Below are 15,342 nucleotides of genomic sequence, written 5' to 3' on the forward strand. Positions count from 1 at the left end.
ACATGTACTTGCAAAGTTACTTATAGTTAATAGAATGTCTAAAGTGGACCATCAAAATAAAGTGTTAATCTCTCTAAATATTCTCTGGTTTTACTGTATTTTTGAAATAAATAAATGCAGCCTTGGTGAGCAAAAGACTCCAAACTTTTGAGAATGACATAAAATGGCATATCTTGAAACTGGAATATCATAAAGGCTTGTAGGAGGGCTATTTTAATCTATGCCAGTACATTTGCATTTGTTCATTTAGCAGACGCTTTTATCCAAAGCGACTTACAAATGAGAACAATAGAGGCAGTTAAACTAACAGTAGGACGACAATATGCAAGTGCTATGACCATTCTCAGTTTAATCTAACAGTGCATGTAATTATTTATTTTTTTTATATAAAAAAAAAAATAGAATAGAAGTGAAAGTGTTAGTATTACTGGATCAAGTGCTGCCGAAAAAAATATCCTTTATTTTTTACATTGATATTGATTTGATTTGATTTTTATATAGATATTGCTTACTGCCAGTAAGCAATATCCTAGCAACAGTACAGCAACGCACAAGCATCACATACATTTTCTCCAGTAAAAATCCACTTGGTTAATATAACATCAGCAGAAACATTATTTTAGAAAAAGTCACAATTTGATGAAAGACTATGAAAACAATAACATGCACTGATTAACACATTATGGGGCATTTGAAAAAAAGGTGAATAGGGTTAATTTTGATGTCATGTTGTCTTTTGTTAATAGGTAAGTATTCAGATAACACTTATGACATTTTACAATAAAAGTCAGTTTTAGAGTATTTCGAGAAGAACGAGTTACTCACCACAGACATGGATTTCACTTCAAACCACTTGAGGATTCCTGGAAAGCGGTATGCTGTAATAAAAGTGGTCCTTTCGATCCACATGGTCTGTGATGTCAAAGGTAGAGAGGCACATTTACACAGAGGGGTAACAGGTTCAGAAGGTTAATCATCCCCTTTTATGAATAATTATATAGAACTGAATTACAGGTTCTTGTACCACCTAGAAACTAGTGAAATGTAGCTTCACAGAATCACAACATTCAAGATTACTGGCAATAAGGGTGATTCTTCAGTGCTAGTGAGTGGCAACTTTCTTTTAAAAGTTTAATTAGGCATTTAAATCATTATCATCATCAGGGGGTTGACAATCTGACATTTTTTAAAGAGCTATTAAGTCTTGATTTTGTTTTAGGCATCTACTAGAATAGGTTTTATGCTTTAATGACAGAAAGGTCTGTCAGTAATGCTCTGTTTAGTTCCTGTCTCTATGAAGCCCCTCCTTCCAAAAAGCAGTGTGCTCTGATTGGTCGGCTGGACCAGTGTGTTGTGATTGGTCTGTGAGTTTCAAAACACTATTAAAGCTTCCCACCCTTTTTTTGTGTATGCCTTGGATGGGAATTATTTAAATGAGGAATATTGTGATGTGTTCGTTTCCGGAAGAAAACTACAATGACTACAAGACTACAATGGAAGCGTTTCAGGAGTTCAGAAGCGCACTGATATAGAGAAGAACTCACTTTTTATGCTCAAACAGCAACATTACATACTAAACAAAGTTAAACATGTAAAAAGGAATAATAGGAGCCCTTTAAATTACTGCTTTTAAATGATTTCTTGTGATTATCAGACATGGATATTTTTAATCATTTCATAGAGAATGCATATAAAAGGTTTTAAACCAATTAACACTGAGCATAAGATAGACTTTTTTTTTTTTTTTTTTACTTTTACTACAATTTTTATATTGTCTTTCTTCCAAGAAACATAGATGTTAGAATGTCCAAACAGCTTTTTTACAAAACGTGAATAAAAAAATAAGAAGTAGAGTAATTTTTTACTGCCAAGCTTCAAAAACAACATAATAACACTTATGTCTTTGAACCCATTCCTTTAACATTTCATTCATTTTAATGACTCTTTTAGACTTGGAAATAACTTTTTTTTCAGACACAAATTTCAGGTTTGCCATGCCTGTGAGACCCCTGCATTCATTTCATTCATTCATTGGTTGCAAGTCACAAACAATCTTGATGAAAACCAGTCACTCACTCATGGGGTTTGAGCTTGACACTTCAAACTAAAGCTTTGACAAGTTTAAAAAAATGTATAATGTCAACAATGTTGAAATAAAAATGTCAGTAATTTAATTTGAAATCATCTTTTTCGTGCACCATAAATACCCTCATCTGCCTTATCGGTCAACCTCAGTGATTCAATATTTGATCAATGTTTGCAACTTACGGCAAACTCATTGTCAGGATCTTTTTCTCCTTTCCTAAACGGTCTTGAATACTGGAACTTGTCCACCTCGTTCGTCCTGTAGTAACTGAGAAAACAACAGAAGGAAAATAAGATCTATAACAGCATTATTTACAATAGATTTGAATTGTGACGAGGGTGTTGATTCATACTTGAGGATTTGTTCAGGAACTCCCTTGTCCTTGAACTGTGAAGGTAAAGTTAGGACAGGCTTCACCGTAAAACACTGAATATCTGCAGGGAATCAATTAAGGGTAGAAAACTGTTCACATTGACTTAATTTGGTTCAAAAAAGCATTTGGACACAATGCTGCTTAATATTTTTGTGGTAACCATGACATTTTTTTTTTCAGGATTCTTTGATGAATAGAAAGTTCAAAAGAAGATTTATTTGAAATAGAAAACTTTGGTAACATTATAAATGTCTCTACTGTCACCTTTGATCAATTTAATACATCCCAGCTGAATGCAAGTATTATATTCTTTAAAAAAAAATACTGACCCCAAACCTTTAAATGTTACCAACAAAAAGCTTTAACATCAGTATATTGCTGGGTTAAAGGTGAAGGATACGTAGACCGGGTGAGTTAAAGATGTTGTCACCAGGGGGCGATGTGCTGGTTATCTTCACTGCATTGGGAAACTGAGACATGAGCTTGAGGCTGAAGTCTTCCAGCCACTCATACTCTTTACCACGGTAAATGAACATTTTGTTCTGTTAGAAACAGGGAGAGTGAAAATGTTAATTGAAGACTGTAAGCCACTGCTATTAACGTACTAGCAACAAAGTTCTTTCTCTGTTTAAGCGATTTTCATGGCTTGAAATCTGGAATGCAGAACCAATAATAACTGCACAAAGCCTATCATTTCATTAGATGTCTAAGGGGCTCTTGTATATGTAAAAGTAAGGCACCAGGGTTTCCAAACCTCTGACTGTGAACAAAAGTATTATTTTCTTGTTAAAACCCAATTACTCTGAGAGCTCTTTGGGGAGAGCTCCAATCAGAATATCTGTTTTCCTTTGGCAATGCTTAATGCCCAAATGCCCTGCCAGCATGTTTGTGTCACTGTTTAATCCATACTTTACACCACATAAACAACAGAAAATTAGACATTTGAGCACCAAATGGGGGAATAATTCTCCAAGTTGTCGTTTGAAAAACCGATCCCTTATTGAATCCATTTAAACAGGCAAAACTGGGATACAGCAGCAATTCACTCACCCTGAGGAAGGATGGGAAACCTTGACCGTAGTATCCCACTGCGAAATATTCGGGCTGAGGTCTCATGGCGTGCATGATGTTCTCATAATACTGTGCCTGCTGTTTCTGTGTACAAAACAACTGGTGTTTTTACATTTCAATTAGCAATTAAGGCATTCAAAAGTCAAGCATTAAAGGAAAAGTTCAGCTGAGAACGAAAGCACTGTCATCATTTGCTCATCCTGTCTTACTTTTTTTCTTCCTTAGAACATAAAAGGAGACTTTTATGTGTGTTCACGCTGCTCTCGTTCATACAATGAACGTGAAAGAGGTCATAATACTTGTGAACTATATTGCAATTCTTGTGAAGTCATATGACAGCTTTGGGTGAGGGAAATTTTAATATTGCACATAATCATCTATTTTTGACCGTTCTGATGGTTCCAAAAAACTGTTGCGTAACAAGTTTGACCTCTATTGCACGTAATCCTGCTAATACAAAGGCTTCAGTCAACTTCAATTACTGTTATCTGCCCCATAATGCCTTTGATCAAAGCACTTAACCCCTGGTTCTTCCAATACTTGGAAAGACGAACAATTAAGATCCTTTTAGTAGCTTATTTTAAGAGGTTAATAATAATCAAGGTCATAGTAGTCATTAAAAAAAAAATCGAATTGTTGTAATTGTTCCTACAGCTCTCTGATAGAAATGCTTTCGATACGGTAACATTTTTAATTATGGTAGTCTAAGTGGCAGCAATCTAACACTGAAGAATTGCCAATACTGCCAATCATTTATGATTCTGTAAAAGAACTTCACCTATTTTCTAGGTCGTAGGAGAGCCTGTAAATCATATTCGTATATACATTCATAAATGGAGATGATTAACATTCAGAATCTGATCTTGGAACCCCTCTGTGTAAATGTGGCTCTCTGCCTTTGGCCTCACATACCATGTGGCTCTTTTATAGTTAAATATGGAATTGCAATTGTGTTTCCCTTCACTGTTTTTCCTCCCACCTCATATTATTTCCATCACGAATGTTTTCCAAGCAAACACAAAGATTGTTGGGTGAGCACAAAAGTTTCGTGAGAGAACGCAAAAGCACTGAAATATAATTTTTCCAACCATCTTAGTTTTCATGTGCCTTTTGAGAGTTATGGCAGAGGGTGTTTGGGGGGGGCTCACACTAGGAATATAACATGCAAGCCATATGTACTACACAGTGTTGTTATTGTTAGCTAAAGCTAAAACTATTAATCTTTTTAATAATTTAAATAAAGCTGAAATAAAAAAATAGAATATAAATATTAGAATTATAAATGTTGCCTTGGAAACTAACTGAAATATGTTTAAGTTGAATTAATAAAATGACTAAATCTGAAATAAAAAAGCTAATAAAAATTAAAAAGCACAAAATTCCTAGAACTTAAACTACAAATAAAACTTTAAATATAAAAATAAAAGCTAATTAAAAGCATTAATAAATATTAGTGCATAAATAATACTAAACAATACTTGTACAACAAATACGGTGGTTTTATGCTGTTTTTATCATTTTGGAGTTTTACAGCACTCCTGTTCACTTTAAACGTATGGGAACATTTTGCAGCCTGAACATTCAGATAAATATCTCCTTTTGCGCTCCGGCGATAAAGAAAAAATTAAATCGGGTGCAGAATGACATGAGGATAAGTAAATGATGACAGAATATTCAAAGTGTTCTACATACTTTACCTTTGGTATTTGTTACTGTACATTCAATACAATGATTCCAATTCACACAAGAAATTAGAAATATAGGATTTATTCAAAATAAATGGGACTTTTTTTCCAGTCATCTCAATGGCAAAAATTTCCCAAATTTCACCTAACTAATGCATGGTACATTTTCTGCACCACAGGACAGAAAAGTTGAAGCAGTTGTCCACCCAATTCATCAGCACAAACTGATCAAACTGAAGTCAGCTGCCAAGTGAGAACTTGACAGAGCCAAAGGCAGAACTGAGAGGAGAGTGTGTAACTGCTACAGTAGCCGTTATCGCACCAGTTTCCTTCCTCCTCTTGCTTGCAAATTGCCATGCTTATTTCCTGTGCCGAGTGACGGCTGCTACCCAGCCGACAGCGTGATGGATTAGGCTACCAACCCAGAACGTGAATCAATAAGTAGTGCGTGAATCAAAACGCTAAAATGTTTGTACAATCACAGAGCATCTCCTGCAGAAGCTCGGGGGAGGTTTGTCTGCGGCGTTACCTTCAGATCGCATTAACAAAGAAACAAGAGGGAATTCTGTCACGTCTGTCTTACCAGCAGCTGACCGAGCTCTATGAAATCAAACATTTGGTTTTCGTGAAGTTTAACAAGCTGTTTGGCCATCTCGATGGCTTTCTCCCACATCTGTGGACAAAGAACAAACAAACAATAAATGAGAACGTGTTTTGATGGCAACACATCTGCGGTGTTTATTCTTCTTTAAGGAACAGCTTCAATAATGAAACATCTGTTATCATTTAGTCTACCTTCCAGTGTTCCAAATCAATTACTTTCTTCATAAAAGATAAAAAACATTTTAAAACATGATGCGTTGTGACATGAAACAGCAAAAGTCAACTTGACATCTATATATATATATATATATATATATATATATCTATACATAAAAGCATGTTTTCTTTTTGGGTGAAATATATCTTTAAATGCACAACCATTGAGTCGTCAGTTTTTTTCTTTTTTGTTTTTTTAAGAAATCAATACTTTTATTCAATAAGGATGCATTAAATTGATCAAAAGTGACAGTAAAGACATTTATAATGTTACAAAAGATTTCTATTTCAAATAAATTCTGTTCTTTTGAACATTCTATTCATCAAAAATTCCTGAAAAAAATGTATCATGGTTTCCACAAAAATGTGAAGCAGTTTTCAACATTGATAATGAGCAGCAGTTTCTTGAGCAGCAAATCATCATATTAGATTGATTTCTGAAGGATCATGTGACACTGGGTTAGGGTTAGGGGTTATGATGCTGGAGTAATGAGACTGGAGTAATGAAGCTGAAAATTACAGGAATAAATTACATTTTAAAAAAGACTTCAAAAAAAATTCTTACAGACCGTAAACTTTTAAATGAAGTTAAACCGCAACATGACAATAATTCTCTTTTCTGTTCTTTACAGCTGTACTTCCCTAAAAATGGGTTGAATGGCATGTGAAGTAATTATATTAAAGCATTTTCATTAGATTTAGATGTGCATACTTTGCCCTTGTCCAGATTGCACATGATTTCCTGAAAAAGTCTCTCCTTCAGCTCTTGTTGTGTCCAGCCCTGAGCTCCGTCCCGTGGGATCAGGTGGGGCGCACACGGCTTGTCGGACCACTAGAAAGAGATTGCACAGTTCAGTCATGTCAATCACACTGATCTGCTAATCACCAAACTATGTTGCAACTTTAACCAGCACACTGCAAGAGCAATACGTTTCTGAGTGCAGATATTAAAATGCAAACCAGACGAAGTTAAGCAGAATAATACAATTTTGGGGAGTGACAGGCTAAATGTTTGGCTTTTATAAAGATTTGGAGGATAACAACTGACTTTCATTAGGCCATGTCATTTCCAAATCTATAGACATCCTTGTCATTGAATAATAAACTATTTTTTAAAAATGTAAGCAAATTGTGAATAAATGGGAATGTGTCAAATCTCTTTAAAGGGTTAGTTCACCCAAAAACGAAAATCATTACTATTGTCGTTCCAAACCCTTTAAACTTTTGTTCATCTTCAGAACACAAGCTGCGTTTCCATTACCCTTCAAATTGCGCAAATTGAAATTGCGAATTGAAAATAATGGAAACCCAATTCAGCTCTGCGAAACATAAGACAGAAGACGAGACATTAGACTTTTTATGGGAATACTGGATTCTAAAAAACAAAGAAATGCCACAATTTATCAAGCCCTCGAAGCAGATATGAGGGAGAAGGGCTTCCGGAAGCCGTAGCAAATATTACACTCCAAATGGAAAGCTCTCAAACAGAAGTATCTTATGGAAAAGAGAACCTCTGCAAAAGCTGTGCTAATGGGAAAGGGGAAATAAAATTCAAGGTTTTCAACCTAATACTAGGAGAGAGACCAACTGTCACATCAATGAGCACAGGTCTGCACAGCACAAGTAAGGCAAACATTCTTTCTATTTGGCATGAGCTGATATAACTGGAAAAACTAAAATACACCAGGCTAATGCAAGTTGAGATGACATTAAGTTAGCCTCAGGCTTTGTTTTGACATATCGCGAGAGGAAATAATTATGTTTTAGTCAGACATCATCCGTTAATGGAAACCCCGTCATTTCGCTTTCGTTTTTAATCAACATTTAGAAAATATCGCAAAGTTTTGAGTAAATCTGTAATGGAAACCCAGCTACAAATGAGAGAGCACCACGGCGCGAGAGCAGACGTTGGTGCATGAACGCACGTTGGAGATTAATATTTTGTAAATAAAGTGGAAAATTATATTTGTTTAGGCAAACTCTCGACATTTCATAAAATTTAGGTTAAACCACCGGAGTCACGTGAATTACTTTAATGATGTCTTTCCTCCCTTTCTGGGGCTTGAAAGTGGTAGTTGCGTAGCTGTCAGAAAGCGCTTATATTTCATCAAAAAGATCTTCATTTGTGTTCTGAAGATGAACAAAAGTCTTACAGGTTTGGAGCGACATGAGGGTGAGTAATTAATGACAAAATTTTCCTTTTTGGGTGAACTACCCCTTTAATATCATAATATTTCATATGTGTCATTTGTCATCATTACATTATTTTTTGCAGTATTAGTCAAAGTTTTTTTGCTTCTGGCAACCACTTGTCATTGAGAAGAGAGTCAAACTCTCAGATTTTTGTATTCACTATGGTGTTTATCAAACAATTAAACTTAATAATTACACATTTTATAATTTGAATCTGGACTGAAAAATGCTATCCCAGAAAGATATTCAGATATTGGTTGAAAATGTTCTCTTCTTAAATTTGTTCTCTAGTTTTTAGCATAGTGTGATCTACTGCACTCTGTTTGAAACATTTGTTTGCATCATATATTTTTGTTGTGTATGGTTTTATTGAGTCATTAAACTTGTTATTTATAGGACAACACTGAAGATCTTTAACCTATTTTTGCTAAATAATTCAATTCCGTTATAAAAACACACAGAAAATTATATGCCTACTATGTCACATGCCTACTCATGACCCTAAGACATTTTGATCTAAAGGCTTATGCTTAAATGATTGCAATTACTGTGAAAGACAAATATGAATTACGAATACATATTAATTTTTCTATAACATTTTATTTTAAAAACCCTTTTTATGGATGATTAGACTGAAAAGCAGCTTAAAGAACGTAAATTTGCAAAAAGCTCAAAAATAAGATTTAATTTAGTTAATTGTGTTTTCTAATCATTTGTTTTAATTTGCTTTTAATTTAATTAAGTTTTGATTTGCTATCTTTTTTGGTCACTACAAACTTCTCATAATTTGAAGGAAGAATAAAAATTGGAAATTATTGCTGTTTCTAAGAAATACATATTTAACTTATTTAATATAAACACCCCCTTTGAAAGTTAACAAATTACTCTTTGCATAGAAGAGTTCTTAGGGTTTCTTGAAGATGTAATGTTCCAGCAAGTATCCTTGATCAATTACCAAAGAACCATGCCAATATTATTCAGGGAAATAAGATTTTCTTATCAAAGTGATAAAATGTTGTTGCAAAAATGAGTACACCCTCCTGAAAGTTACAAAATAAAATTAAACAAATTTTCTGCTGCAAGTTAAAGGCATTTTGTGATCAACGAGTGAGTATGTTGAACCAAAACTTTTATATAAGAGTAATTTCTTGACAATTAAAAGTTATAAAGCCCATTGAATCCTTCTCAGACTTAATTTTGACAAATATGGAACAATTTCAAAGATTAGTAGATTTGTTTCTTTGCACAAAAGAGGACATTGGTACAAGAGAATTATCAAAGCAATGTTCCAATCGTGAAAATATATACCTGAAACAATACGGCATTCACTTTAAGCTTTCATTTTGTATGAATGAGTGATTTTTTGCTAAGAAAAGAGCAGGAGAAATGCCAAGCAAGTGTCTCAGATCTGGAAAAAGCTGTCAGAAGAGGGACTGTTTCATCTTACACAGTAAGACGCAACGTGCAGAAGTGAAATGTTGTCTACACAGGAACTACCTACTGTAGCCAAAGCACAAGAAACTCATTTAGCCTTTTCCAAGGCTCATAATAACAAAATAGAGACTTCTGGTAATCCATACTATGGTCTCATGAGACCAAATCAAACATTTGGGACCTAACAGCATCCAAAAATGGATTGGAGGATCAGTGTGTCATGAATTTAAAATTCTAAATCTTGAAACATAGGAGATGCAATCCTTTTCCTTATTCCATGCCTTATTCCAACCTTAACACTATTGGGGGATTTTGTAGAGACAAGAGCAACATTCCTCATCAAACATCAGGGCACTCTAGGGGCACTATCATACACCTGGCGCAATGCAGGTATCATCTTCACGTCCTGCGTCACGTTGTTTAAAAAGCAAATGCATTTGCGCCCATCTGTTCTCCCATGGGCTGCTGGTCTGAAAACGAGGTGTGTTCAGGTGCATTGTTGCTATTTTGAGGCAAATGAAATAGACTGTGCCATTGACCAACAAAAACCCGGTCTAAAGTCAATGGGGCAATATTGTTTTTGTTATTTAATGCAAAACATTTTCCAAGCAGTATACTTAAAGTTATGCAGGGCATACTACTGTACGTACTAGAATATTACATGTTTGTTGAATTTAATTTTTGCAACCCCTCTTTTTTTTCTTTTCTTTTTTTTTTTGCCTTTTATTGGATAGGACAGTAGCTAGACAGGAAGCGAGATGGGAGAGAGAGAGAGGGAGGACGGGATCGAGAAAGGGTCCACGAGCCGGGATTTGAACTCGGGTCCCCCGAAGCGCAACGAAGCTACATGTCGGCACACTTCCCCACAAGGCTATGCAACCCTTCATTGAAGCAAAATCGGCTCATTTACTTATTTTACAGATATTGATATCACATTTTTCTCTGTTTTTATTTAGTATATGTTTAATGAATTTACATGTTGTCATCTTTCCATGAATTGCAATCATTTAGAAATAGAAAAGTATCTTTATGTTCAGAGGGGGTGTACTCATTTATGAGATATGCATAGATGTCGGCATCTAACCATAACCGTGACCAGCACAAACCTCCAACAGTTCAGCATGCAGCAGCAGGGTGTAGGCAGCCTCGGTGTAATTCTCACAGGCCAGATGTAGATCACGTAACTTGTACAAATATCTAATGAAAGACCACAAAACACTCAGATTCATGTGTGGGTCAACAAGCCAATAACTTTCAATCATCTGGCACACTTACCGGATATAAATATCCTCCCTTTTCTTTTCTTTGTAAAAGTTCTGTGGGCATGAGAGAGAAGATACATGTGATTTTTATGAAAGTCTTTAAAGATCTTTTATTCCTGATTAGATGAATATAATAAATAATAATTTAATGGGTTTTTATATAGAACGCTAGGGTTCCTGTCACAATTTTTAAAAAACGCTTTATGCCAAAAAGGTTCTGTTATAAGGGAAAGGTCTTTAACATTTGCAAAATACTTTCATGTTTAACGGGTTATTTTTTCTAGTAATTAAGTATGTTTAATTCATAAAATAAAAAAAATGAATTAAAACAGTTAATTAATTAATACTAAATCCATAAAATGACCCCATGTTGGGAACCCCTAAAAAGTTTCTATAAATGAAGCACCTGACAGAACACTATTTTAAAGTGACGTAAAAAAACACATTACTACATAGTAAGTATAGTAAGTAACTCTAGAGTAAATACATGTAGGTAATTCATATTACTCAATTCTTATTTGAGTAAGTACAATGTAACTGCGTCACCTAAAAATAAAGGGTTACACTTTATTTTACAGTGCCATTGTTACAGTGTAATTATATATTTAAGTACTGAGTAATATTACTTTCTATACAAGTGCATGTACTTACTATAGAGTTAGAGTTAGGGTAGGATTATGGTTTGGTTGAGGGTTAGTTGCATGTAATTATGCATAATTAACTGTTAATACTATTGTAAGTACATGTAACATATGTAACAAGGACACTGTAAAATAAAGTGTTACCAAATAAAGTGTAACCGAACCTTTTCTTCTAAGAGTGTACAGCAAGACTTCTTTAGTCAATTAGCTTCACAAATTAAGCCCTCTGATGAAAAGTGTGTTCCACCAAACTAGACCAGAACCAAACCTCTAGTCCTCGCTGGTCTTTTCAGCAGGTTGAGTGCGTGATAAAGAATGTTTTCGAAAGCTAAAGATGTGTTTGAGTTCACGCGCTCCGGTTCTCACCAGGACGTTGACAGTGCAGCTCATGCGGAGCTCGGGGCTCTCGTCGTGGTTGATGGTGCGGTAGGCCAGCAGGTTCTCCAGCAGACTACTCAAGAGCAGAGCCAACTCCTCACCAGACTGACACAGATACCGATGCCGCTGACAGTGCTCCAACAGTCTGGACACAACACAAACAGAGACATAGAGTCAGTCACGCAGGCACAGAAACTACAGAAAAGAATAGAAGCACAAAGCAATCAAAAATATTTGAGTGGCAGCACAAGGTACACTCTTAAAAATCAAGATTTTCACCAGTTATGCCATGGAAGAACCATTAGAAGATACCATTTTGGCATCTATGATTCTATGGAACCTTTCAATTCCACAAAAGGTTCTTTAACCCCCTGAGGTCGACGGTATCGCCGGCGATACCAGCTTGCTTTTTTTTTTATCAGTGTAAAAGAAACTCATGAATACTCTGTTGACTTTGATTTTCCATAGGAGTTCCATACATCAATCGATTCTGTTAAATGTGTATTATTTTTGTGTATACTCACAATAAAAACATAGTGTTGTGCTTTTCGACAAATAAAGAAAAATAAACACGAAGCGAGTTCTGCCTTCTCTCTGTCCGTGTAGTCCATTCTGAAACGCGTCCGAAAATGAACCATAACTCAGTGAATACTTCTCACACATACACGTGATATATGTCTTTATGAAGCTTGAAATCTCTTCTTTTAAATGAAGTAATTTATATAAAAAACAAATATTCTCATCTTGTGAAATCTGTATTAAAAGAGAGCGATTCCAGTCGACCTAATTAGAGCTAATTCAAATGTAATGTGACTCCGCCCACGGAGAGCGCACGCTATTCAAACGCAAATGGCTGAGGTAATCCGCGCAATCCTGTGAACGCCCCCATCAGCTCGAGAAAACACAAGTTTATTCAGATCATTACTTGTTTACACCGTCTTGCAGCGCTGTGAGGAATAATGAGGAATACGAGGAATAGGAGCTGAGGAATACTAGTAAGTTTTTCCTTCTCGGGTTTCTGTTTATTGACGAATGAACGGCATGCGCTCTGTTTTTTTCTCCATTATGGACGCGAGCTCTAAAAAAAAAACACTAAAAGACTTTCAAACTTTCACAGAGACCTCAAAACAGAAAGTACAAATCCTTTCTTTAAAACGAATTTCGTTTTGTATCAATTGTATCTTAATTTTAATAATTTTTTCATTAACAACTTTCCTGGATTTAAAGTAAATAAGCCTATCGTCAACGAATGATGATGTTTTAGCAAACTGTATTGCTATACTGAGATGAGTAAAAATCGACTGAAATATGTTGAAATAAAATGTTGGCTATTTGTATAAGCAACGTAAACTGCAAATTAACATTTATATGCCCTAATATTTCATGAAAACAACTTTACAGTCAGGCGAAATATGAAAGACAACATTTTGTTTAGTAGATTTGGGTACAGTTCTTACTGTAGAATATACTGCCTCGTCAAATAAGCTTTTGTTTAGCAATTTCTATATATAAAATAGCCTAATATTTTTGTCAAAAATAAAGTCATCAACTAAGATGTTAGCTGTTCCAATGTTGGCTATATTCAAAGTAATGAATACATAGATAAAATGTAGGCCTATAATCTTTCTTTTTTTTTTTACAAAGAAAGAGTACACTTGAAATATTGTTGAAATTGTAATTATTGTTGTAATTGTAACCTTTTTAATAAAATAGCACAACATATGTACAAGATAGATGTAAGCAAATTCTTAAATGGTCAATATAAGTCTTCTTCTAAATATCTTTTGTCCAAGCATTGTGGCTCAGCCAGTTTCACACCTGTGTGAATGGCTCATCATTATGCAGAGTGGGTGGTAATTCAGGTGAAAACCACTCCTCGTTCACGCCCCCTCGCATATTGGCTTTCAAAGCAAAACCTGTTTTACATCAATTTAAATCAATGTATGGTTTTATTTGAACGATAAAGCAAGACTGTTTTCACATAATTTTGAAGAAAAAACTATAGGCGACGACATCCATTTGGTCAAAAGTCTTATTGACACATATTTACTATGTGTTTTGTGGCCTTATTTCAGAAATTTTAGTTTTTAGTTTTTTCAATATCCACGCATAAACATTATTCTCTCAAAAATTAAAACATGTACATACACGTGGCTCACATATTATGGTAGCCCTGTTTGTGCTTTATAGAGTGAATTTACACCTTTGCCATTAATATGTTTATAAGCAACTGAAAAAAGCACAAATGTCAGGGCATGTCAGAACATCTCAAGGGCCCAGAAAACCGCTCAGACTCCAGAGGGTTAAAGAGGAAAGGTTCTTTAGAATTTTTAAACTCAAAGAAAAGTCTGGTTCTTTTAAGAACTGTTTACTGAAAGGTTCTTTGGAGAACCAAAGATAGTACGGCATCGCTGCAAAAAACTTCTTTTGGAAACATTATCTTTAAGAGTATAAGGGGAGAGAAAGATCTCACATTTTTTCCAGCAGAATCTTGTATTGTTCATCACCACGGCCTCCTTCAACTTCCTGGTCCAGTTTTGTGATTAGCTCATTCTCAAACTGCAAAGCACACAAATGCTTCATCAAACTTTCTGAGCATCATGTAGGAGCCAACATAGGCAACATCTTAAAAGACATGGACCTTCCTAAGTAGCTGATCTGAATGCTCTTCATGGTCAGTAACTCAAGCACACACACAAATAGAGAACACTTACAGTTGATTTCACTAGAAACTGTCATTAGCATTAGAAGTGTAGCAATACATTGATATGGATCGATGCATCAATCAAATGACTAACGATATGATGTATTATCATCAGTGTAGGGGGTAATGCATTACAAGTAACGTGAGTTACGTAATCAGATTATTTTTTTAATAGTAAAGTAACGCATTAGTTTTAAATTTACAACAAAATCTCCTGCGTCCTATTCTTCTGCGATCCAGAATGGCAGTGAATTTTCTTTTTCCTTCAGCCTTCACTTTTGGTGTGAAAGGGCCTTTACATTTGCCAAAAACTTTACTTTTGTTTCTTTTTTGGCATTAAAATCAAACAAGCAAGCCCTGCCCAGGTGAGAAAAACTAACGCAAAAGTAACGTAACGCATTACTTTTTCCATAAAATGCAGTTAGTTACTTTTTTTAGGGAGTAACTCTATATTGTAACGCATTACTTTAAAAAGTAACTTTCCCCCAACATTGAATATTATAAATATACATTTTTAAGATGCACCTCTATCTATTTAGTTGATTTTTCTAAAGAAATAGCTCTCGAAAGAGACCACTAGAGAAAAATGAGATGTCAAATTGTCACTGCAGCTGTCATCAAATATTTGATGTTTAACAACTTTATTTTTAAAATGCATTTATTTTTCGGTAAAAATGTATTTTTTCAACAACTGGA

General features: G+C 34.8%; 1 protein-coding gene across 2 annotated transcripts in view; it reads right to left on the bottom strand.

The window, feature by feature from the left end:
* Nucleotides 1–15,342, bottom strand: part of dock5 (dedicator of cytokinesis 5) — a 63,333-nt gene that overhangs the window by 12,580 nt on the left and 35,411 nt on the right. For both annotated transcript variants that reach the window (XM_081350009.1, XM_081350010.1), the window contains exons 33-43: nucleotides 14,416–14,501; nucleotides 11,931–12,087; nucleotides 10,937–10,977; nucleotides 10,768–10,858; nucleotides 6,747–6,866; nucleotides 5,799–5,888; nucleotides 3,510–3,614; nucleotides 2,860–3,001; nucleotides 2,439–2,520; nucleotides 2,269–2,353; nucleotides 826–912 (exon numbers count right to left, since the gene is read on the bottom strand). In XM_081350009.1, the coding sequence (XP_081206135.1) occupies nucleotides 826–912; nucleotides 2,269–2,353; nucleotides 2,439–2,520; nucleotides 2,860–3,001; nucleotides 3,510–3,614; nucleotides 5,799–5,888; nucleotides 6,747–6,866; nucleotides 10,768–10,858; nucleotides 10,937–10,977; nucleotides 11,931–12,087; nucleotides 14,416–14,501 (1,086 nt within the window). The remainder of the gene's footprint in view (nucleotides 1–825; nucleotides 913–2,268; nucleotides 2,354–2,438; nucleotides 2,521–2,859; nucleotides 3,002–3,509; nucleotides 3,615–5,798; nucleotides 5,889–6,746; nucleotides 6,867–10,767; nucleotides 10,859–10,936; nucleotides 10,978–11,930; nucleotides 12,088–14,415; nucleotides 14,502–15,342) is intronic.

Source organism: Scardinius erythrophthalmus (assembly GCF_964197995.2).
Source record: "Scardinius erythrophthalmus genome assembly, chromosome: 20".
NCBI lineage: Eukaryota > Metazoa > Chordata > Actinopteri > Cypriniformes > Leuciscidae > Scardinius > Scardinius erythrophthalmus.